At 44.4% G+C, this 23,338-nt stretch overlaps 1 protein-coding gene across 1 annotated transcript; it reads left to right on the top strand.

Moving 5' to 3' along the window:
- Positions 1 to 9,732: 9,732 nt before the first annotated feature.
- CD3E (CD3e molecule) lies at positions 9,733 to 21,285 on the top strand. Its single transcript, XM_003910776.5, has 9 exons — positions 9,733 to 9,959; positions 10,077 to 10,184; positions 12,441 to 12,461; positions 13,570 to 13,584; positions 17,297 to 17,314; positions 17,756 to 17,977; positions 18,822 to 18,989; positions 19,554 to 19,600; positions 20,551 to 21,285. Exons 2-9 carry the CDS (start codon positions 10,136 to 10,138, stop codon positions 20,605 to 20,607), a joined length of 597 nt encoding a protein of 198 aa, XP_003910825.1. The 5' UTR covers positions 9,733 to 9,959; positions 10,077 to 10,135; the 3' UTR covers positions 20,608 to 21,285.
- The last annotated feature ends 2,053 nt before the right edge of the window (positions 21,286 to 23,338 follow it).

Raw genomic sequence — 23,338 nt, 5'->3', positions numbered from 1 at the left:
CTCAAAAGAGATGTCTACATTCCGACTCTACCTCTTTACCTCTCATTTACGCTTAATTTTTTTAGTGAAGAAGTATAAGGACATTGTTTTAAAAAAAAAAATCAGTTTGCTTGGCCAGGCAGAGTGGCTCATGCCTATAATCCCAGCACTTGTGAGCTCAGGAGTTTGAGACCAGCCTGGGCAACATAACGAGACTCCATATCTACAAAATTAAAAGAATTAGCTGGGCATGGCACATGCCTGTAGTCCCAGCTACCTGGGAGGCTCAGGAATGAGCCTACATCATGTCACTCTACTCCAGCCTGGGTGACAGAGCAAGACCCTGTCTCCGGAAAAAAAAAAAAAAAAAAAAAAAATTCAATTTGCTGAAGGCTTAGAATGAAAAAACACAACCAACCAATCCTTGCCCCTCCCCTTTTACTCTATGATCTATTACTTTGACATTGTTCTGTAGTCATTCTCCTGTGAGTGTATATATGTCTATTTGTACATTCTTTTTTGAGGTTTGATTTACATACCATAAAATGCACCCTTTTAAATATATAGTTTAGGAATTTTGACAAATGTATACACTCGTGTAACCACCACCCCAGTTAAGATACAAAACATTTCTGTCACCCCTAAAGGTTCCCTCAAGGCTCTTTGCAATCAATCTTCCACCTACCTCCTGCCCTAAACAACCAATAATTTTCCATCACTGTAAATTAAATATTACTATTCTAAGTCAGGCATAGTGGCTCACACCTGTAATCTCAGCGCATTGGGAAGCTGAGGCAAGAGAATCACTTGAGGCCAGGAGTCCAAAAAAGTCTGGGTAACCTGGTGAGATGCTGTCTCTACAAAGAAGAAAATAAATTTTAAAATAATAATAAATAAACCTTACTGTTTTAGACTTTCATATAAAAGGAACCATACAGCACATACACTTTTGTGTCTGTCTTCTGTACTTAAAATAAAGTTTTTAAGATGTACCCATGTTGCATGCATCAGTAGTTTGCTCCTTTTTATTGCTTTAGTAGTATGCTATGAATGCACTGCAATTTATTTATTCATTCATCTCTTGTTGAACATTTGGGCTGTTTCCAGGTTTTTGCCATTATTATTTTTTTAAAACTGCTGTGATCATTCATATACATATCTTTTTGTGGACACATGTTTTCATTTATCTCGGGTAAATAACCTGAGTATGGTATTGCTGAGTCATAACATAAAAGTATATTAACTTTATAAGAAACTGACAAACCATTTTTCCATTGTTATTTCAAGTGGTTTTACCATTCCACACTCCCACCAGCAAAGTAAAAAAGCTCCAATTGTTCCACATCCTCTTCAACACTTAACTATTGTCAGTCATCCTAATTTTAGCCATTTCAGAGTGTGTATAGTAGTATCTCATTGTGTTTTGAATTTGCATTTCCCTGACAACTAATGATGTTAAGAATATTTTCATGTGCTTCTTGGCTATTTGTATGTCTTCTTTTATGAAGTGCCTACTTATATCCTTTGCCCAATTTTTTATCGGGCTGCCTTCTTCTTACTAAGTTGTAAGAGTTACTTATATATTTTGAATGCAAGTCCCCTGTCAGATACACATATTGTAAATTATTTCTCCTAGTCTGTGACTTACCTTTTCATTTTAATAGAATCTTTCAAAAGACAGAAAAGTTTTTAATTTTGACAAAGTATAACTTATTCTTTTTTTCCTTTTATGATTACTATTTTTGTATCCCAAAATATCTTTGCCTACTCCAAAGCTATAGCGATATTATCCTATGTTTTCTTCCACAAGTTTTATAGTTTTAGCTTTTACATTTAGGTCCTTATTTCAAGTTCTCTCTCTCTCTCTCTCTCTCTCTCTCTCTCTTTTTCCGCATAGTTTGAGGTAAGGATTGAAATTCATTATTTTCCTTACAGATTTCTATCTAGCTTTTCCTAAACCATTTGTTGAAAAGACTACCATTTCTCCCATTGTATTATCCTGGCACTTTCCTTGAAAATCAATTGTTTATATATGTTAGGATCCTTTTCTGTGCTGTCTACTCTGTTTTATTGAATTATGTCTATTCTTAATGCCAATTCCAGCAATACACTTCAAAATATCCCAAGAGTCAAAGATAAATCAATGGAAATTAGAATATATTTTAACTGAATAAGTAAAATACAACATATTAAAATTTGTGGAACACAGCCCAAACAACAACGTATAAGATTCTCAGAAATCTAATGTTGACCAAAAGACACCAAACACAAAGTATGAGTGATTTCATTTACATAAAACTCACCAAATAGGAAATGGAAATCAGTGTTTAGAGATGCATGCTGTAGCACCTGCATGCTGTAGCAGGTGTTGTTGGTGCCCCGTCGCATCCCCTTCACCTGCTCAGTGCACCTATCCCCTGGCTTCTGTGAGTATTGACTGCTAATAGCTTCACAGCAACACTCTTCACCTGAGAATTGCCCTCCACCTCCAGGAAGCTGCCTTACCTGGCATCCTGCAGCCAATGACTGACAGATAGGGGAATACAGATTTTCAGTCTCCTGCCTCTAGGTGGGACAACTCAGTGGGGGCATTCTTGCTCCAGAGCTCCCCTGGAGATCAGATTAGGGCTGGACCTCAGCTGAACCCACATTTTGAACTAGCTGTTTCTCCTCTTCTAACGTGCCATCCAGTGCCGTCCTTACTCCCTTACAGAACTCACCTGAGGGCGCTCCCTCACCAAATCACTTGAACAAGAACTGCAATCCCAAACTCTGCTGCTGTGGGACCAATCCTAAACTAGTTGGTTCTAGAAGTGGTCCTTAAAAGTAGATTTTAAAGATGGGATTCTGGAGTTGAATATCAGATGGCAATGAAGACCCCATCATCAATGGTAGGAGTAGCTACAGTCCCTGTGGTGAACTGGGCCGAGATTAAGGTGGAAGGAATACACTGGCTTATGAAATGCCCCTGGTATGGGAGAAGTTCAGGTAAATAGTAACGATGAAGACTGTGAAATTGGGTGACCATTGCTTAGAACCACTGATATGTTAAAGAGAGAAAATGACAAGCTCATATCAATTAGTCACCAATTTAAAACAAAGTCAGTCAGACGCTGGCTTCCTTAGCAGGATTTAAAGAGGACCTCATCTCCTGCAGCTAGAAGGCACTCTCCATAAAAGTGGAAGAATTTCAGAGGAGGAATTCTTAGCCTAGGTAAGTTGCTTATGCCAAAATCAGGGCCATGATAAGGAAGATATGGGACCCTGAGGCTGAGCAAATGTGATCGAGACCCCTGAACTTCCAGTTTCCCCTGAACCCGCTGGACCTAGGCTTCATATAAGAAGGTACCTTACAAGACAACATTATTAGCCTGTCTCAGAATCTGCCCTCACCTCCCCTCCTGGCCATCGGATCAATCACTAGAGTCAATTCTCAAGATGACCCAACTGAGGAAGTGCTGGGGCTGCTGAGAGAAGAGAGAGATTGATATGCCAAGACCCCACTGATGTGGACTGGCAAGACCTGGGGCATTTGCCTGTGGGCGGCATGGGGATCAAGTGGGGTAGAATGTAAAGCTGAATGGAAGAGGCTTTGTCAATGTGGGGGCGCTCTCATGACACGAGATTTAATACCCGGTATGCACCCTAGGAGACTGATTTAATCTGCTGCTAGGAAGGCTCTTGAAAGTTTGGTAAAAGTGGTGGCCCACATTAAATGAAGTAGAGTGTCTGAAATGCTGTGGCAGACTATGGAGAAAGGACTGAAAAGGATCAGAGAGTGAGCATGCTAGAATGAATCTCCTCTCAAATACCAGAAAACCCGCCAGCTGACTCTGTCCCTCAGGAGGGCCTAGAGGATTTGCCAATGCATTCTAATAAATAAGCACCAGCATTATTTTTTTTTAATTTTTGTGGGCACCTAGTAAGTGTATATGTTTATGGGGCACATGAGATGTTTTGATAAAGACATCCATGTGAAATAAGCACAGCCTAAAGAATGGGGTATCCATTCCCTCAAGCATTTATCCATGCGTTGCAAGCAGTTCAATTACACTCTTTACGTTTCTGCTTTTTGGTTTTTGTTTTTGTTTTTGTTTTTTTGAGACGGAGTCTCGCTCTGTTGCCCAGGCTGGAGTGCAATGGCATGCTCTCAGCTCACTGCAACTTCTGCCACCCGGACCCAAGCGATTCTCCTGCCTCAGCCTCCTGAGTAACTGGAATTACAGGTGCCCACTGCCATGCCCGGCTAACTTTTGTATTTTTAGTAGAGACAGGGTTTCACCATGTTAGCCAGGCTGCTCTTGAACTCCTGACCTCAGGTGATCCACCCACCTCGGCCTCCCAAACTGTTGGGATTACAGGCATGAGCCACCACGCCTGGCCAGGTGTCCTTTTTAAGAGTGCAAGGTCTTGGACCATCCAGGCCATTTCTTCCAAAGTAGAGGCTATGTTATCGTACTTGCACCATCCCCACCATGAAGAAAGACAATGCCTTATAGGCCTCTTCATTTCCAAGTGACATAAAGCTCTTACAGCTTTGAATGGAGCCCAGAGCAGTAAAGCGCTCTGCAGCAAGTCCATGCTGTGGTACAAGCCCCTCTGCAATGTGGGCCACATACCAGTAACCCTGGTGGCAGTTAGAAGTATCTGTGGTGGGAAAAGATGGCTTTTGGAATTTATGGCAAGTTCTAGTAGGAGAATCACAATGTTGATACCTAGGGTTCGGGAACAAGGCCATTCTACCTGCAGCAGAGAATTATATGCCATTTGAAAAGCAGCTCTTGGGATGCTACTAGAGTAGAGACACAGGAAGAAGTTGAGTAACTGACAATGGGACATCAACTGACCATTAAACTGGATCTGCCCATTATAAGCTAAGCAGTATCAGACCTTCCAAGTCATGAGGTTGGGTGGGCGCAACAATCCACTGCAAGATGGAAGGAATGCAGTCTGGCTGAGGCATGAGCAGTGACAGAGGACACAAGCAGCAACTGCAGAAGCACAGGGCCCAGACTCCTCCATCATCCACCACTACTACACTAATACTTCACCTTCAGTTCAACCTGTGGCTGCCTGGCGGGCTATTCTTGAAGACAGCCGACAGAGGAGAATAAAGCCTGAGCTTCCTTGACAGATGTCATCTTAGTATGTGGATGCAAGCCAAAAATGGAATGCTGCAGTCCTGCGGTCCTGCATTCCCAGTAGGGGACGACCTTGAAAGAGTAGTAAAGGGAACCAGGTGTGGTGGCTCACGCCTATAATCCCAGCACTTTTGGAGGCCAAGGCGGTGGATTGCCTGAGCTCGGGAGTTCAAGACCACCCTGGGCAACATGGTGAAACCCGGTCTCTACTAAAATACAAAAAAAAATAGCTGGGCATGGTGGCACATGCCTGTAGTCCCAGCTACTCGTGAGGCTGAGGCACAAGAATTGCTTGAACACTGGAAGCATAGGTTGCAATGAGCCAAGATGGTGCCACAGCACTCCAGCCTGGGCAATAGAGTGAGACTCCGTTTCAAAAAAAAAAAAGAAAGAAAGAAAAGAAAAAGAAAGAGTAGTAAAGGGAAATCCTCTCAAAGGGCAGAGCTTCTGCCACTGTGCATGTTCATTCACTTTATGTGGAAAGAGAACTGGCCTAATATCAGAATATATAGATATCCATGAGCAGGGGTGAGTGGCTTGATTTATTGATCAGGGGCCTGGAACAAGTAAGAGTAGAAGATTGGGGACAGAAAGTCTGGGGAAGAGGCATGCGTATGGACCCATGGGAGTCGTTACCAGGTGTAAAGATCTTTGTGTCACAGTGAACACCAAGCAGAGAACATCCGTCGTGGAAGAAGCACCACAACACAAAGTAGAAGAAAATGACTTGGCCAGTTAAAATCAACTAGCCTCTGTCCATGGCCATCCCAGCACTCAAACAGTGGGGTTATGAATGTAGTAGCTATGGTGGCAATGGTAAATGCTAGACCTGGGCACAACAGTGTGGGCTCCCACTCACAAAGCTTGATCCAGCTACTGCCACTGCCAAAACAGAGTTCAGTGCTGAGCCTCCTATTTAGCATCATCATTGAAGGAAACCAACCAGTCATTTCTTGGCAAGTGGATTACATTGGACCCTTTTCAAACCAAAATCTGGAAAGGGCTCAATTCGTTGACAGAACAGATCAATTCATTTGACATATTCTAGGTATGAGTTTGATTCTCTTGCCCGCAGTGCCTGAGCTAGCCGTACTATCCAAGAGTTCACATACTGTCTGACCCGTCAGCATTGGATCTTCCATAGCATCACAACAGACCACGGGACCCACTTTAAAGCAAAGACGTGTCAGTGGACATAAGACCATGGGATCCACTGGCCCTATGATATACCACACCACCCAGAAGCTGCCAGCCTGATGAATCTGTGGAATAGTCTTTGGAAGACATAGCTAAGGTATCAACTTAGAGATGATACCCTGCTAGGATTGGGCACTATCCTTCAGGACGTGTGATATACATATTAAGCCAATGACTGTTACATGATACTATGTCTCCAAAAGGTAAAATGCATGTATCCAAGAGCTAAAGGTTAGAAGTAGGGATATTCATGCTTACCATTACTTCCAGTGACCCACTTAGGAAATTTGTGCTCCCTGTCCCGCTAACACTAGGCTCTGAGTTTCCAGGGGCCATGGTTTCCAGAGGCAGAACACTTTCACCACAGCACCCACTAAACTTTAAGCTACACCACTGCCAAGAGACCAGCATGCAAAAAAAAAAAAAAAAAAAAAAGATCTGCTCCCCCAGCAGAGTGAATCTCTCCATATCTGATGATAAGGAGGAGGCAGGGCTGCAGAGACAACTCAGATAGAATCCAAGGGATCCCCTGGGGCATCTTTTAGTGCAATTTTGATGGTAAATGGGCAAGTGCAGCAGACACAGCCTGAGAAGACCACACGGCCAGGGGCTCAGACTCCTCAAGCTGTGTCTTCCCTGAGGTGAGCAGAGGTGCTAGCTGAGGCTAGGAGCCATCCAGAATAGGGAACAAGGGTTACCTATCAGATGTGCCCTGGGACAACTGTGCTAATGGGGCTGTAATTTGTCCTGTTAGGAAACTTTCCTTTTTAAAGCTTCTCCAAGAAAACAGATAACCAGAATCCTGAAAAGGCTGTTTAAGGATGGGATGGAATTATTATATGAAGCGAATGGATCCAAGCAGCGCAAGGGTTAAACTGCATGGATACTGTGGCTGCACCCAGGTCCACTACCCCAGGGCTGCTTCCTCCCCCAGCTGCTGGGATTCTTGTACTCAAGGACTCACAGTTGAGGTCTTTCAAAGGCATTGCCCTCAGCAAAAGCAGCTGCCTCACCCAACTTCACAGAGCCTCAATTCATAATACCTAAATACCAGTTCAGGTATTTTTCATGGCCGCTTTGCTCAATTCAGGATAACTTGGGAAGGTGATCCCAGGCTGAGAACTCCCCATGGCTCTGGCTGAGGCTCCTGATATGTCTCATCGCAGTTCACGTCTCTCTGCCGGATGCGACCCCTCTCTCCCCATTATCCCTACAGATAATGCTCCTGTGCTTCCTCAGAGAGCCACCTGCACAAATCTCCATTGTTGTTTCCGAGAGAACCCGATGGATAGCAATGCACATTTACAGACACGAAGGTAACCACCAGAAAAAAAAAAAAGCTGAAAAACTTAAAAGTTGTTTTCCCTAGGGAGAAGTGTAGGGGTGAAGTAAGGTAGAACAGGGGACTATTGTTACACAGCCCTTCTATATGCATTGTTTTTAACATGCACGTATTACTTCCATCATTAAAACTTTTTTCGTTTTGGCCAGGCGTGGTGGCTCATGCCTGTAATCCCAGCAATTTGGGAGGCCAAGATGGGCAGATCGCTTGAGCTCAGGAGTTCGAAATCAGCCTAGGCAACATGGTGAAACTCTGTCTCTACCAAAAATACAAAAATTAGTTGCACATGGAGGTGGGCACCTGCAATTCCAGTTACCTGGGAGGATGAGACAGGAGGATCGCTTGAGCCCAGGAGGGGGAGATTGCAGTGAGCCAAAATCACATGATTGCGTTCCAGCCTGAGCAACAGAGTGAGACTTCATCTAAAAAAAAAAAAAACCAACTTTTTCCATTTGAATATTATAACAATTTGATACTGTCACTATTTGAATACTTCCTACAGCCCTAAGAAAATCCTTAAGAACCCCTAACATAGCTTGCAAATCCCTTCCCATCTGGCCCCTGCTGAGTTTCCTATCTCACTCTCTCTCTTTTTTTTTTTTTAACAGGGTCTCACTTTATCGCCCAGGCTGGAGCATAGTGGCATAATCATAGCTGACTGCAGCCTCAACCTCCTGAGCTCAAGTGATCCTCTCACTTCAGCCTCCCGAGTAAGCGGGACTACAGGCGAGCACCATCACACCTGGCTAATTTTTTGGTTGTTTGTTTTTTTTTGTTTTTTTTTGTTTTTTTTTTTTTGTAGAGATAGGGTTTCACTATGTTGCTCAGGCTGGTCTTGAACTCCTGGCCTCAAGCAATCTGCCTGCTTTGGCCTCCCAAAGTACCACATCTGGTGAATTTCCTGTATCATTTCTTACATTCCTCTTTCTCCCTGTTACCTGCTGTTCTGGACTTTCCATTTCTCTTCCTCATCTCTGGGCTTCAAACATGCTGCTCCCTCTGTCTGGAACGCTTTCCATTCCACCTGGTTCATTGCTGTTCCTCCATCAACTTCAGCTTAGATGTCACCTGCTCAGGGGGACTTCTTTTCCCCACCCCACCCCAGACTATCTTAGTTCCCTTCTATCACTCCCACAGCACCTGAACGTCTTCTTTCTTAGCATCAATCTTCTGAAGTTATCTGGGGGTTTTTTTAGAGCTGGAGTCTCATTATGTTGCCTAGGCTGGAGTGCATTGTCTATTCACAGGCACAATCACACTCACTACAGTCTCGAACCCCTGGGCTCAAGCAATCCTCCTGCCTCAGCCTCCTGAGTAGCTGGAAGTACAGGTGTACACCAATATGCGGGGCATGGTTATTACTTGTGAAGTTATCTGTTTAATCTCCACATTTCCTTTTTTATCCAAGAGGACTATTTATCTTGTTACTCCTGTATTACTAGCACCCAGCATATAACTACAGTACAGTAGACAGAAAATGTGTATTAAGTGAATTTCATCAAAATGATTTCTAGAGTCCCAGCTCTGTAATCTGCAACTTAGATAACCTGCCTGAGCCTTAGTTTACTCAAGTATAAAATGGAAATAAAAATAAAAATAATACTTAGCTTCAAGGGTCGTTTTGAGGATTAAATAAGATATATCAGAAAAGCTCTTAGAACAGTGCTTGGATATAGTAAGCATTTGATTGACACATGCTTAAACATAAAGAAAAGTTACATCAATTCACACTCATACCAGCAGACTTTGACACTATCACTCCCTGTTCAACATTGAGTCTTGTGTTTTTAAATATTTTTGTAAAATTATAGGCCAAAAAATGGCATCTTACAGATTTAAGTCAACATGTATTTTCAAGCCAAGAAGTTTTATTTATAAGATGGCTGCACCCTGCTGCTCCGTGCCAGATCCACCATAAAGAAAGCAAATGTTCAGTGCATCTCCCTCTTCCTGTCAGAGCCTATAGGGGAAGGAGGACCCCACAATGTGGAGGCATATTGTATTACCATTACTTTTAATGGCAAAAGCTGCAATTACTTTTGTGCCAACCTACTACATGGTCTGGACAGCTAAATGTCATGTATTTTTCATGGCCCCTCCAGGTTTTGTCAGAGTCCTCTTGTTTGACCTTCTAGGAAGGCTGTGGGACCCAGCTTTCTTCAACCAATCCAGGTGGAGGCCTCTGCCTTGAACGTTTCCAAGTGAGGTAAAACCGGCAGGCCCAGAGGCCCCTCTACTTCCTGTGTGGGGTTCAGAAACCCTCCTCCCCTCCCAGCCTCAGGTGCCTGCTTCAGAAAATGGTGAGTCTCTCTCTTATAAAGCCCTCCTTTTTCATCCTAGCATTGGGAACAATGGCCCCAGGGTCCTTATCTCTAGCAGATGTTTTGAAAAAGTCATGTGTTTTGCTTTTCTTCCAGAAGTAGTAAGTTTGCTGGCCTCCGCCATCTTAGTAAAGTAACCGTCCCATGAAAGAAAGATGCAGTCGGGCACTCGCTGGAGAGTTCTGGGCCTCTGCCTCTTATCAAGTGAGTAGGGTGGAGTGGAAAGGGTGGTGTGTCTCCAGACCACTGGAAGGCTTACAGCCTTAACTGGCACTGCTCAGTGGCACCAAGGAGCCTCATTTACCAGATGTAAGGAACTGTTGGTGCTATGTTAGGGTGGGGTATTAGAGCTAGGGACTAAAGAAAAAGATAGGCCACGGGTGCCTGGGAGAGCCTTCGGGGAGCAGGCAAAGAAGAGCAGTTGGGGTGATCACAGCTATTGCGAGCAGAGAGGTCTCGCTACCTCTAAGAACGAGCTCATTCCAACTTACCCAGCTCTCCAGAACTAACCCAAAAGAGACTAGAAGAGCGAAGCTCCACTCCTTGTTTTGGGGAGACCCGATAGTTGCACCCAAACTCTGCACAGGGCATATATAGCAAGTTCATTGTCTTTGAGACCATAAAATGCCTCGTAATTTTTAGTCCTTTTCAAGTAACCGACAACTTTCAGTTTATTTGGTTTTTTTGAAGCAAGATGGATTATGAATTGATATATAACCAAGAGCATTTATATATCTCATATGAAATAAATAATACAAAAAAAGTTGCCATTTATTGAGTGTCAGATGCTATGTAAAGAAAAAATTATTTAGACATGTTAACTGGTTTAATCCTACTTCCACCTGGGAAGGAAGGTGTTATATCCTCTTTTAAAAATTGTTTTTAACTTTTACTATATAAACTGATAAGTCCTCTACTTTACAGATTAAGAAATTGATACTCAAAAAAGTTAAATAACTTGTTTTAAAGAACATAGTAAGTGCTGAAGCCGATCTGTGAGACCAGGACTGTTTGTGCTCTAAATAGCTGCACCACATGAGGCAAAATGGCTCGTGATGGTTTTATTTCAAAGACCTAGAAAACACTATCACAGCTGGTGCCCCCGTCTCAGAGCCACAGCCATGATGTCTCCACTTCCTGCTTCATCTTAGGTTTCTCACGTCTTGAATGTGCACACAAGTCACCTGGGGATCTTGTTAAAAATGCAGCTTCTGTTTCAAAAGACCCAGACTGGAGACTGAGATTCCACATGTCTAGTACGCTCTCAAGTTTATTAATCTGCTACTGGTCCTAGGAACACATTGAGTAGCAAGTGGCAGGATGTGACTCCTGTAGGGAGTGGCCAGGCATATTCTTAGAGATCTGTGTTATAAAGTATGCTTTTCCTTAAAAATAGAAGGAGGAGGAGGAGGGCCAGGTGCAGTGGCTCACGCCTGTAATCCCAGCATTTTGGGAGACCAAAGTGGGAAGATCACTTGAGCTCAGGAGTTCAAGACTAGCCTGGGCAACATAGTGAAACCCCATCTCTACAAAAAATTAAAAATTAGCCAGGCGTGGTGGCACACGCCTATAGTCCCACTACTTGGGAGGCTGAGGTAGAAGGATCACTTGAGCCCAGGAGGTCAAGGCTTCAGTGAGCCATGATCAAGCCACTGCACTCCAGCCTGGAGTGTCTCAAAATATATATATAAATAAACAAATAAATAAATAAATAGAAAATAAAAGAGAGAGTATCAAAGACCCAATCACCCCTAGACGTCTGGCATCATAGGAATGTGTCCAATCTGCTCTGGGGATAGGAAAGTGGGGATCCTATCTCCCCCTGTGTAGAGGTTTCAGTAAAAGAAAGGCCTAGGTGTGTAGAAAGCTTTCAGGCAATGCCAGGGAAACTGATCATTGTAATGAATCCAGGGTATTGCTGAGTGAGGGCATCCTGGAGGGCCCGGTGGAAATGTGGTCAGGCTCTTCAACGCACAGGCCCTAGATGATGAGTAATCAGGGTTTCAAATATTTCCATCTCTGTCTCAAGCAGAAAACAAATGGAAAAACTGAACCACCAGAAAAGCAGAGCCAGAGATGGAACAAGAATCCCAGTGTTTGTACCCAACCAAGAGTGTGTTTTTCTTCCACAGAGACCGATGTTCAAAATGGAGGCTTGAGGGCAAAATTCTTTTGCTATGTCTCTAGTCATCCAAAAATATGGTCCTAACTTTTTCTGACTCCCACTTGTCAGAAATTGTGGACTCATTGTTAATGCTAGATGCTTCCTTCCTCTATTTCCTCCCAAATTTCCTGGGAACCCCTGGTCAATACGAGCAGTAAGTTCCACTGTTCTACAGCAACTGGGAAGGACATCAGATGTCATCAGTGGTCATACTGCAACACAGCCCTTTTTCTGTTTAGGAATGCAGGTACCCACAACATTTACTAACACTTTTTTTTTTCTTATTTATTTTCTAGTTGGCGTTTTGGGGCAAGATGGTGAGATATGCTTTCTTTCTTTTTTATGAAATCACCCCATCATTGTTTGTAGTTATGAGTGGAGCTTTCTCTTAGGCCTCCCACAGAACTTCCACGGAGGTCAGGAAAAGGAGTTTCTGCCATCTACACCTTTGACTTTCCTCACAAGTCTGGAGATATTTCTAGCCCAGAAGGGGGAAGCAACAGAGGCAGGAAATAATGAGTCTTAACTATACAAAAGAAAAATTGAGGCTTAAACGAAGTTGAAAGCACGAACAGTTTTCTTTTGTTTGCATCTCATATTTGATGTGAGATTCTGCAGAGGAGATGTAGCCAGAATGTATGCACAGGGTTACTCTGGATAAGCTGCTGGGGCAACATTTGGGTGTGTGTTCAGAATCACATGTCTGAATACATGTGTGTACACGTGTGTTTATGCGAGTGCACGTGCATATGAGTGTATCCAGCCTGAACTTACTCTCTCAACCACAGCAGTAGAGTCAGGAGTGTTCCAATATTGGAAGCCCCTCTATTCAATCAGCTCTTCCAAACGGAGTGAACCAATGTTGTATTTAATGGCAACCATGGCTGGACACCGTGGCTCACACCTGTAATCCCAGCACTTTGGGAGGCCGAAGTGGGCAGATCACTTGAGGCCAGGAGTTTGAGACCAGCCTGGCCAACATGGCGAAACCCTGTCTCTACTAAAAATACCAAAATTAGCCAGACATGGTGGTGCACGCCTGTAGTCCTAGCTACTCGAGAGGCGGAGGCAAGAGAATCGCTTGAACCTGGGAGGCAGAGGTTGTAGTGAGCCAAGATAGCACCACTGCACTCTAGCCTGGGCAACAGATCGAGACTGTCTCAAAAATAAAAATTAAAATAAAGGCAACCACTATGCCAGCCTAGATTCCGCCATGCTGCCTAATTTGTAGTGTCCTTAGGAGCCATTTTTGTAAATAGTCGTTGGATAAGACGTAAGGCCCAAAACAGCTTTTTATATGCAGCCAAGGAAATTGGAAGTTCCATTGTTTCCTAAGGGTTGAGGGAAGAGTCCCAACCCACGGGAGCAGGGTCTGATCTTCGTTGCCGAAACATTACTAATGGCTTCTTACCGTTTCCTTTTCAGGTAATGAAGAAATGGGTAAGAGGATTTCCACTCTATCTAGCAAAAGTTTTCAAATGTGGAATGAAATGGTCGTAGAGTACAATCACCGTAACAAACACTGAGAACTAAAACTATTAAAGGGAAAATACAAGTATCTTTCAATGAGATCTGTATGAAACGTGCCTGTATTTGTTGCTAGCTGTCATGTCAGATTTTAGCTGTGCATATATGTATCTCTGATCACACACATATGGGTGTGGGTTGGAGCTACCATGTGTTTGTGTATATGTTTTTGAAATCTTTCAAGGCAGACAGAGACAGTGTCTCATTTACCTAGCCTGTATCTGGCCCATAGTAGGTGCTCAATAAATATTTTTTGAATGAATAAATGAACAAACTATGAACACATTGCTAATTACCTCCCCTCAAGAAGCTGATGGTCTTGTGTGAGACACAAATAATTGAAAATATAGTGAGTTGCATGTTATAATATGGGTAGATACAGAGTAAAATGAAGTATAAAGAGGGGAGTGATCAACTCTACCGAGTGTCATTGGGAAAGGTTCCCTGGGGGAGGTGATCCTTGAGCTGAATTTTAAAGGATAAGCTTATGTTTTAGGGAAGAAAAATATTTTATGCAGAAGAGATAAAGCTCTATAGTATGAGGATAAGAGTCTAACTGAGCTAGACCAGAATGTTTGAATCTTGGCTCAACTCTCTACTTGCTGGGTGTGTTTGAGTAATTTACCTAACTTTCCTGTGCCATAGCATCATCATGGGACAATGGAAATAATAGTGCTACCTAACTTGTAGGGTTATTATGAGGACCAAATGAGTAGTTTATTTAAGGCGCTTAGAACATTATCTGACATAAAAGGCAGTAGGTGGGCTGGGCATGGTGGCTCACGCCTGTAATCCCAGCACTTTGGGAAGCCGAGGTGGGAGGATCACCTGAGGTCAGGAGTTCAAGACCGGCCTGGCCAACATGGTGAAACTCCATCTCTACTAAAAATACAAAAATTAGCCAGGCGTGGTGGCAGGTGCCTGTAATCTCAGCTACTCAGGAGGCTGAGGCAAGACAATTGCTTGAACCTGGGAGGCGGAAGTTGCAGTGAACTGAGATTGCGCCATTGCACTCTAGCCTGGGTGACAGAGCGAGACTCTGTCTCAAAACAAACAAACAAACAAAAAACAGGCAGTAGGTGAATTTTAGCTATTAATACATGAAAAGCACCCTGACTATAGATGATAAGCATTAAAGTTTACTGAGCACATATGTTTTAGGCATCGCTCTAAATATTTTACTTGAATATCCTCATTTAATTCTTCTAACACTCCTATTGTACAGTGAAGGAAACAAAGGCTCAAATAAATACAAAAATAAACAAAAATAAATAAACAGTCCAGTCCTAGAGATATAAATGCAGATTTAGGCCAGGTGCCGTGGTTCATGCCTATAATCCCAACACTGGGAGGCCAAGGCAGGAGACTCACTTAAGCTCAGAAGGGTGAGGCTGCATTGAGCCAAGATTGTGCCACTGTACTCCAGCCTCTGTGGCAAAGAAAGACACTGTCTCTGAAAAAATTAATAAATAGAAATTTAAAAATAAAAAAGTTTTAATGCAGATTTATATGATACTGAAGTTCATTTTCTTAACCATTATGAAATACTATCTCTGGATGTGTATAAAATCTTTGTGAGCACACGTATCTTTTTTTAATTTAACTTTCATTTTAAATTCACGGGTACATGTGCAGGTTTGTTATATAGGTAAACTTGTGTCATGGGGGTTTGTTGTACAGATTATTTCATCCCCCAGGCATTAAGCCTAGTACCTATAAGTTATTTTTCCTGATCCTCTCCCTCCTCCCACCCTCCACCATCTGAGAGGTCCCAGTGTGTGTCATTTTCCTCTGTGTTCATGTGTTCTCATCATTTAGCTCCCACTTCTAAATGAGAACATGTGGTATTTGGTTTTCTGTCACTGTGTTTGTTTGCTAAAGATAATGGCCTCCAGTCCCATCCATGTTCCCGCAAAGGACGTGCGTGATCTCATTCTTTTTTATGGCTGCGTAGTATTCCATGGTGTACATGCAGCACATTTTCTTTATCCAGTCTACCATTGACAGGCATTTAGGTTGATTCCATGTCTTTGCTATTGTGAATAGTGCACAATGAACATACGCGGAGCACATTTCTGTCTAAGCATAGACATCTAGACCCTTGTGTGAGCATGAGTTAAGTCTAAGCTCTGCTACTGAATTTGTGCCAATAAAAGTTGTGAGCAATTTTCTTTACATTTTTTTTCAAACAAACACACCCAGCAGAGTATAATGTCTATGTAATCTATTGATGATTTCTAGTTCATTTAACATGTCTAAGAAACATCCGTGTTGAAAAATTATTTATAAATTAAAATAATATAAACTATCTACTGTCCTTTTACTCAGCTCCCAATTATAAGCAGGTGGAAAAACCTGGAGAATGATTTGTTTACATTCTGTGCAGTCTTTGTCAGAGGGCTGCCGGAGCAACTGGGTCAGAGTTCAGTTCTGTGCTGGGAGCAGCAGGACCTCAAGAAGGAAAGGAGGAAAGGAAGTAACTTTTTCTTGAGCACCTGCTATGTGTCATCCACTTCCACCTTCATAATCCGTTTAATTTTCACAAAGACCCTGTGAGGTTGGTGTTTTATCTCCATTTCCCTGATAAAGAAGTTGAGGTTCAGCGAAGTTAAAGGACTTGCCCTTGGTCACACAGACTAGGGCAGATCTAGGATTCAAACACAGGGCTTCTGACGCTTGAGTCCAGAGCTCTGTCCCTAACAGCGGCACCACCGCCTCTCCTCTCCTCCAGCTGTCATGTCCAGGCTGTAACAGAACCCAGTGTTCCAGCCACAAGTTTTCCAGGAAATAAGAAAGGTCTCCTAGCTCCACCTCCCAGGGCAAAAATGGCTGCTGTGGGAAACGTGGCTGGACCTGCGAATGGCATTAGTGGTTTATTAGTTGATTTCAGTTGTCCACACTGATGGGCCTCCCTCTAACAAAAATAATTGAGAGCTGATTATGCTCAGATACAAAGTAAAGTGAAACCACTTTCTATTGGAAGAACCATTCCCTCAAAATGTGTAGAATATTTCACATTATTTAAAGGCAAACAGAGAGGAAATTATATGGAATAAGAATAAAGGTGCTTCTTCTCTATTATGAGGGACTCAGTTCTGAGAAAGAATTTCTGAATTGTAAGAAATAGGTAAGTCCATGAATCAGTGATTCGGTGGAGAGCTTTATTTCTGAGAAAGCCAGTAGTGCTCCCTTCTGACAAGCAAATCTAAGGCCTGGATGACAGATGACTTCCTGCATTTGGGTGGTTCGTTTGTCATTCATACCTATCTGTAATACAGTTCTGGCTAATGTAAGAGGATAAGCTTGAAGATCTCTGGAATTTTTTGGCTTTAGGACTTTAAGGCTTTCTGAGCTTCAGTAGATCTGGATCTAGGAGCACACGCTGGTATATTCTGAATCCGATGTATCTGAGTTACATCTATGAGCTATTTAATAAATATATCTACGAGCTAAATCTCATAGGCTAAGTATGAACCTCACCTCCAAGACTCAGGGCTCCTAAGTGGATGAGACCCCCTTTGGGAAGTCTTGTGGGCAGTGTCTAATTCCACTAGAAAAATTTTACCTACAATTTAAACTTAAACCAAGATATTTTCTTACTGCTGTTTCCTTTTTTCATTTTCAGGTAGTATTACACAGACACGTGAGTTTACTAGTCTTTTATTTATGCCCTGTCTGAGGATGCAGATTGGTGGGTAGACGAGAAGGAACTGATTGAGAGAGATTAACCCCAAGAATCTTCCCAGCATTGCATTCTCAACCCCGTTTTAGAAAGGTTCCAAATAGGGACTTTTATGGGTTTTTCTTTACATCCATCTTACCCTTCCCAAGTCCCCATGTCCCTGCATAAACCCTAAAGCCACCTCTCAAAAGGTTCTCTAGTTCCCTTCAGGTTCTCCAGTTCCCTTCATTCCACCTATCTCCTCTTCCACACCCTCCAGCCAGTAGAGCTCCCTTTTGACAAGCAAATCTAAGACCTAGATGACAGATGACTTCCTGCATTTGGGTGGTTCTTTTGTCACTAATTTGCCTTTACTAAAAATTGTCCTGGTTTCTTCCATCAATTTCCCTTCTTTCTCCCCAGCATATCAAGTCTCCATCTCTGGAACCACAGTAACACTGACATGCTCTCAGCATCCTGGATCTGAAGTACAATGGCAACACAATGGTAAAAACAAAGAAGATTCTGGGTATCACCTGTTTCTGCCGGAATTTTCAGAAATGGAGCAAAGTGGTTATTATGTCTGCTACCCCAGAGGAAGTAATCCAGAGGACGCGAGCCATCATCTCTACCTGAAGGCAAGAGGTAATCCAGGTCTCCAGAGCAGGCACCACCGGCTCTTTAGGGAGGACCATTCAAAAGGGCATTCTCAATGATTTCCCCTAACCCAGCTCACAGTGCCCTGGTGTCTTTGTGCTTCCTCCCACACTCAGTCCCGGGACTCTCTGGTACCACACAGCATCAGTGTTTTCTGGAATATAGATTAAACACCAATATGAGGCTTTGGGGTAACCCCAGTCTGTGCAAGATCTAAAATAGCAACTCCCTAAGAGACAGGACTGGGTCATTTGCACTGCGTCACACCCAGGTTCATGGCACACCAACGTGAGTTTATCTAATGCTTCCTCCAGAGATAAATTTTTCAGAAAGGTTTGCAAAAAAGACTCAAGTCCACTCTGATAAAATGGCATAAGCTAAGGTATAATAATAAAATAATAACAATAGCTAACATTTATTGAGTGCTTATTAAGTATCACTCAAGCACTGTCTGTATCCAACACTTATCAAGGATTTTTTTTCATATAATCCTCTCAACAACCATATGGGTTAAATACCATTTTATTCCCATGAGTAAAGGGATGAGGAAACAGAGCGTCTGTGAATTGAAAACACACTTCACGCTTCTCACAGCTAGTGAGTAATAAAACAGGTACTCAAACCGAGGGCTGTTTGACTCCAGTGCCTCCACCCACAGCCACCACTCTTTGCTTGTCGATGTTGTTCTGAACGTACTGAAGGGGGGGCTCTGGCCGTGGCAAGTGTGTGAGTAGTAAGGGGAGAATGACTTTCAGGCGCTCCCTCCTCACCTCCAGCGCCTTGTGTTTTCCTTGCTTAGTGATTTCCCCTCTCCCCACCCCGTCCCTGACAGTGTGTGAGAACTGCATGGAGATGGATGTGATGGCGGTGGCCACAATTGTCATAGTGGACATCTGCATCACTCTGGGCTTGCTGCTGCTGGTTTACTACTGGAGCAAGAATAGAAAGGCCAAGGCCAAGCCTGTGACACGAGGAGCAGGTGCTGGCGGCAGGCAAAGGGGTAAGGCTGTGGAGTGCGGTCAGATGAGACTCCTGCCAAGGGGGACGACCAGACTGGGCCAGGGTGGGTGGCAAGTCCACAGCTAGGTCAGAACAGCTTCTCTAGAGCTTCTGTGCACAGCTTCTACTACTGTGATGACAAGATCTCAACAGAGGGTTTCAAATCTCATGTCACTCCCCTCCTTCCATCCCGTAAAAGTACAAAAAAGTTTATGAACGTGACGGGCTTCCTCACATGCCTGTCGATGCCTGCAGTCATCCGATTCTGTCCCTAAGCTGTGGGAAGAGAGACTTTGATATATTAGCTCCTGCCTTTTCCTTTCCCTTCCCCGTGTAGAGAAACAATGGGAGGACCTTGAGCTGAGGAAAGTCACAAAATGATGAGAAGAGCGTAGGGTCCTCAGAGATGAATGAAAGAAAAAAAAAGAGAAAGAACGTAAAAGGGAAGTGGTCGAAGAGAGAACAACAGGGTTTGCCATTCTCTATCTGGGTCTCACTGGCACAGACAGTGCTGCAAGATTGGTTCCCTCATGGGAATGAAACGTTTCCCCTCCTTCCTCTGCAGGACAAAACAAGGAGAGGCCACCACCTGTTCCCAACCCAGACTATGAGGTAACGGGGGATAGAAATGGGCCAGGAGGCTGGAGGGGATGCCCCTCCGGAGGGGGAAAGGAAACAGATGGGATGGCCCATCTTGTCTGCCAGATGCTTCAAAGCCCCTCACTCAGGGCTTCCATGACGACCCTCTATGTGCCACCTCTGCCTCCTTCATGGTAAAACAGGACTGTCTCAAAGGCTGCATGGCTTCCACAACCATGGAGAGGAGGAAGCTTGCGAGAGACAAACTCCTCTTTCTCTGGCTTCTTCATTATCTGGGATACAGCCATGGAGAATATCGTATGTGCAAATTCTAACACAATAAATTCAAGGCTGATATTCCACCAGCATGCACCAGTATAGCCATGCGAGTTATTGAAATATTAAAATTATATAAATATTATATAAAAGCTATTGAAATATTAAAATACTTCATTGGAAAATGGCCCCAAACTTTGCTCACCCCAACCCACCCTTACACACACACACACACGGCCAGGCATCCCAGTCTCTCCCCCACCAGGCTGTCTCTTGAGTTGGGGTAACTGAAGAGTTAATGCCTGGCATGGCAGAGGATCACCAGGATTGTTCTTGTTGATTGGTATGTGTGCACTACTAGTTGTTAAATATTTTCACTCTCACACCTGGATATACTCAACAAATATTTGTTGAGCACCAGCCAAGCAAGTAGTATTTACTTTAGTATAAGTGAATTATTTAGCCCTGACAGAAGCCCTGGAAGGTGGGTCTTTAAGTTCCTATTTTTGAGATGGGAAAGTTGAGGCTCACGGAAGGAGGTGACCAGTTGAAGTCTCCTACCGTCCGAGCCAAATTAGAATTCCAGCCTGCCTCCTGACTTCAAGTCCAAAGCTCTCTCCATGCACTAAAGCTAGATCTTCAGCGTCCTTTCTCAGGAGGTACTTCCTCCCGCACCACTGACCACCTCCTCTGTACTTCACTCCCAGCCCATCCGGAAAGGCCAGCAGGATCTGTATTCTGGCCTGAATCAGAGACGCATCTGACCCCCTGGAGAACACTGCCTCCCGCTGGCCCAGGTCTGGCTCCTCTCCAGTCCCCCTGCGACTCCCTGTTTCCTGGGCTAGTCTTGGACCCCACGAGAGCATCGTTCCTCGGCCTCATGGCGAACTCACGCCCTCCAGCCTGATCCCCAGCTCCCTCCTTCCTGCCTTCTCTGCTGGTACCCAGTCCTAAGACATTGCTGCCGCTTCTTCCTTTGAAGCATTATCAGTAGTCACATCCTCACAGCTGGCCTGCCCTCTTGCCAGGATATTTATTTCTGCTATTCACTCCCTTCCCCTTGAATGTAACTTCTCCATTCAGTTCCCTTTTCTTCTTGCATGTAAGTTGTCCCCCATCCCAAAATATTCTATCTACTTTTCTATCTCCGTCCCCTTTTGCAACCCTCTCTGGGGATGGACTGGGTAAATGTTGACAGAGGCCCTGCCCCGTTCACAGATCCTGGCTCTGAGCCAGCCCTGTGCTCCTCCCTCCCCCCACACTCCCCATCAACCCCGCAACCCCCTAGCCCTCCACACCCACACCCCCCCACCCACCCCCCCACACTCCCCCCTCACCCCCCACATCTCCACTGTAGGCCACTGGATGGTCATTTGCATCTCCCTAAATGTGCTCGGCTCCTCTCAGCTGAGAGAGAAAAAATAAATTGTGTTTGGCTGAAAGAGTTGCTGTCCCTCTTTTCTGAGAAGCCCTGAGAGGCTGCCTTAATTCCCAAGACCATTCAGGTTCTCACTACCTTTGACTAAATTCTCGGCTATGACCCCAGCTGCAAACACTCTCTGTTTCCACAGCTGGTAGGGCCATTACCTGAAGCTCTCTTTAGAGAGGGCATAAGGGAATAAGAAAAAAGAAAAAAAGCCCAGGCGCTGTGGCTCACGCCTGTAATCCCAGCATTTTGGGAGGCCGAGGCAGGCGGATCACGAGATCAGGAGACTGAGACCATCCCCATCCTGGCTAACACGGTGAAACCCCGTCTCTACTAAAAATACAAAAAATTAGCCGGGCGTGGTGGCGGGTGCCTGTGGTCTCAGCTACTCGGGAGGCTGAGGCAGGAGAATGGCGTGAACCCAGGAGTGAGCTGAGATCACACCACTGCACTCCAGCCTGGGCGACAGAGCGAGACTCCATCTCAAAAACAAAGAAAAAAAGAAAAAAGAAAGAAAGGGTAGAGGGAGGGGAGAGAAAAGAAAAAGAGAGAAAGAAAAATAAAAGGAAAGGGAAAGAAGGGAGGAATTGAGGAAGGGAAGAAAGAAAGAGGATGGGAGGGAGAGAAAGAAAGAAAGAAAGTTTCACCAACTTCTCTCGGAGGAAGACATCAAAGGTGGCAGAGAATGACTGATGGGTCCCTGATGGAGTGGTTGGTAGAAAATGGGCAAGACGGAAACAGGCCTTGAAAAACAGATGAAGTTACGGAAGAAGACAGTGGCAGTGGAAGCCCGGCTTGGGGATGGGACACAGATTTCCACAAGTTGCCAGGAAAAGCTGCGGAGCCAGGGCTGGGGAAGTGAAGGAGGGAGGTGTCTCAAGCAAGCACACCCCCACCCTAAGGCAGCTGCCTGCAGTCAGCAGCGGGCTGTGGTTAAGCAGCGCAGGATGTGGGCTGCACTGCTAAGCGTGGCTCCTGGGAGTGGCGGTGGGAGAGGTACAGCGGCAGCTGGGCGGAGGCCAGTGTGGGAGCGCTTTGTTCTCAGTCTCACACCGCACACTCTGCTTGCAGAGAGAGGAGGCCAGAGCATCCAGGAACTGTCCTACTCCAGCTCAAACCAGCGGGCTCTATTCTCTCCCTCTCTGCACTCAGAAATTTCCCTGCTGACAGCAGGGCTATTTATGAGTGTGACCACCACTAAAAAGGCCGTTTGTGACCAGCGGCCTCCACATACTGTTCCCCCTCAGTATGGGGGAACATAGCTATAGCTATGGGCTGTAGCTACAGCTTCTATTTGTTTTTGGTCCCTGTTGAAGAGTCACTTCCTTCACTCTAAGCATCAACACTTAGGCTCAGAAGACGCCTCCGTGATGTTGTCCATCACTCGCTGCTGATCAGCAGGCTGGCCCAGGGATGGCAGTTTTGTCCCAAGTATACTTGATTGTGCCCTGTCAAGGGGAGGCATGGCTCAGTGTAGTACAGGCAATCACAGCTAACATGTATTGAGCATTTACTCAATACAGGCTTCAGAAGTTGTACTTAGCACTTTACCTGCATTATCTCATTTAATCTTTATGTTGACACAGCAAGTTAGATGTCAGCCTCACTTTACAGACGAGGATACTGAGGCTCTGAGAGGTCAAGTCATTGCCCAAGTCACAGATGGGGTAGGGCAGAGCTGGAACTAGCAGCCAATTCTAATGGTCAGAGCATCTACTCATTACTGACTGTGATCATAAAGAATGCTCCCCATTGTCACACACTGGGGCCTGTCAGGGGTATGGGGGGCAAGGGAAGGAAGAGCATTAGGACAAATACCCAATGCATGAGGGGCTTAAAACCTAGAAGATGGGTTGATAGGTGCAGCAGATCACCATGGCACATGTATATCTATGTAACAAACCTGCATGTTCTGCACATGCATCCCAGAACTTAAAGTAAAATTTAAAAATAAAAATTTTAAAAAAGAATGTGTTGGGCACGGTGGCTCACGCCTGTAATCCCAGCACTTTGGGAGGCCAAGGCAGGTGGATCACGAGATCAGGAGTTCGAGACCAGCTGGCCAACAT

The sequence above is a fragment of the Papio anubis genome, chromosome 12, assembly GCF_008728515.1.
Source record: "Papio anubis isolate 15944 chromosome 12, Panubis1.0, whole genome shotgun sequence".
Classification (NCBI taxonomy): Eukaryota; Metazoa; Chordata; class Mammalia; order Primates; family Cercopithecidae; genus Papio; species Papio anubis.
The sequence above is the reverse complement of the archived record's forward strand: the minus strand, read 5'-3'. Positions and strand labels throughout refer to the sequence as shown.

Bases quoted from the DNA above. Each gene is read 5' to 3' on its own strand.
- CD3E (XM_003910776.5), top strand. From the start codon at position 10,136: ATGCAGTCGGGCACTCGCTGGAGAGTTCTGGGCCTCTGCCTCTTATCA. The intron at 17,978-18,821 runs GTAATCCAGGTC...CGTCCCTGACAG, and splicing joins TCTCTACCTGAAGGCAAGAG to TGTGTGAGAACTGCATGGAG. The intron at 18,990-19,553 runs GTAAGGCTGTGG...CTTCCTCTGCAG, and splicing joins TGCTGGCGGCAGGCAAAGGG to GACAAAACAAGGAGAGGCCA.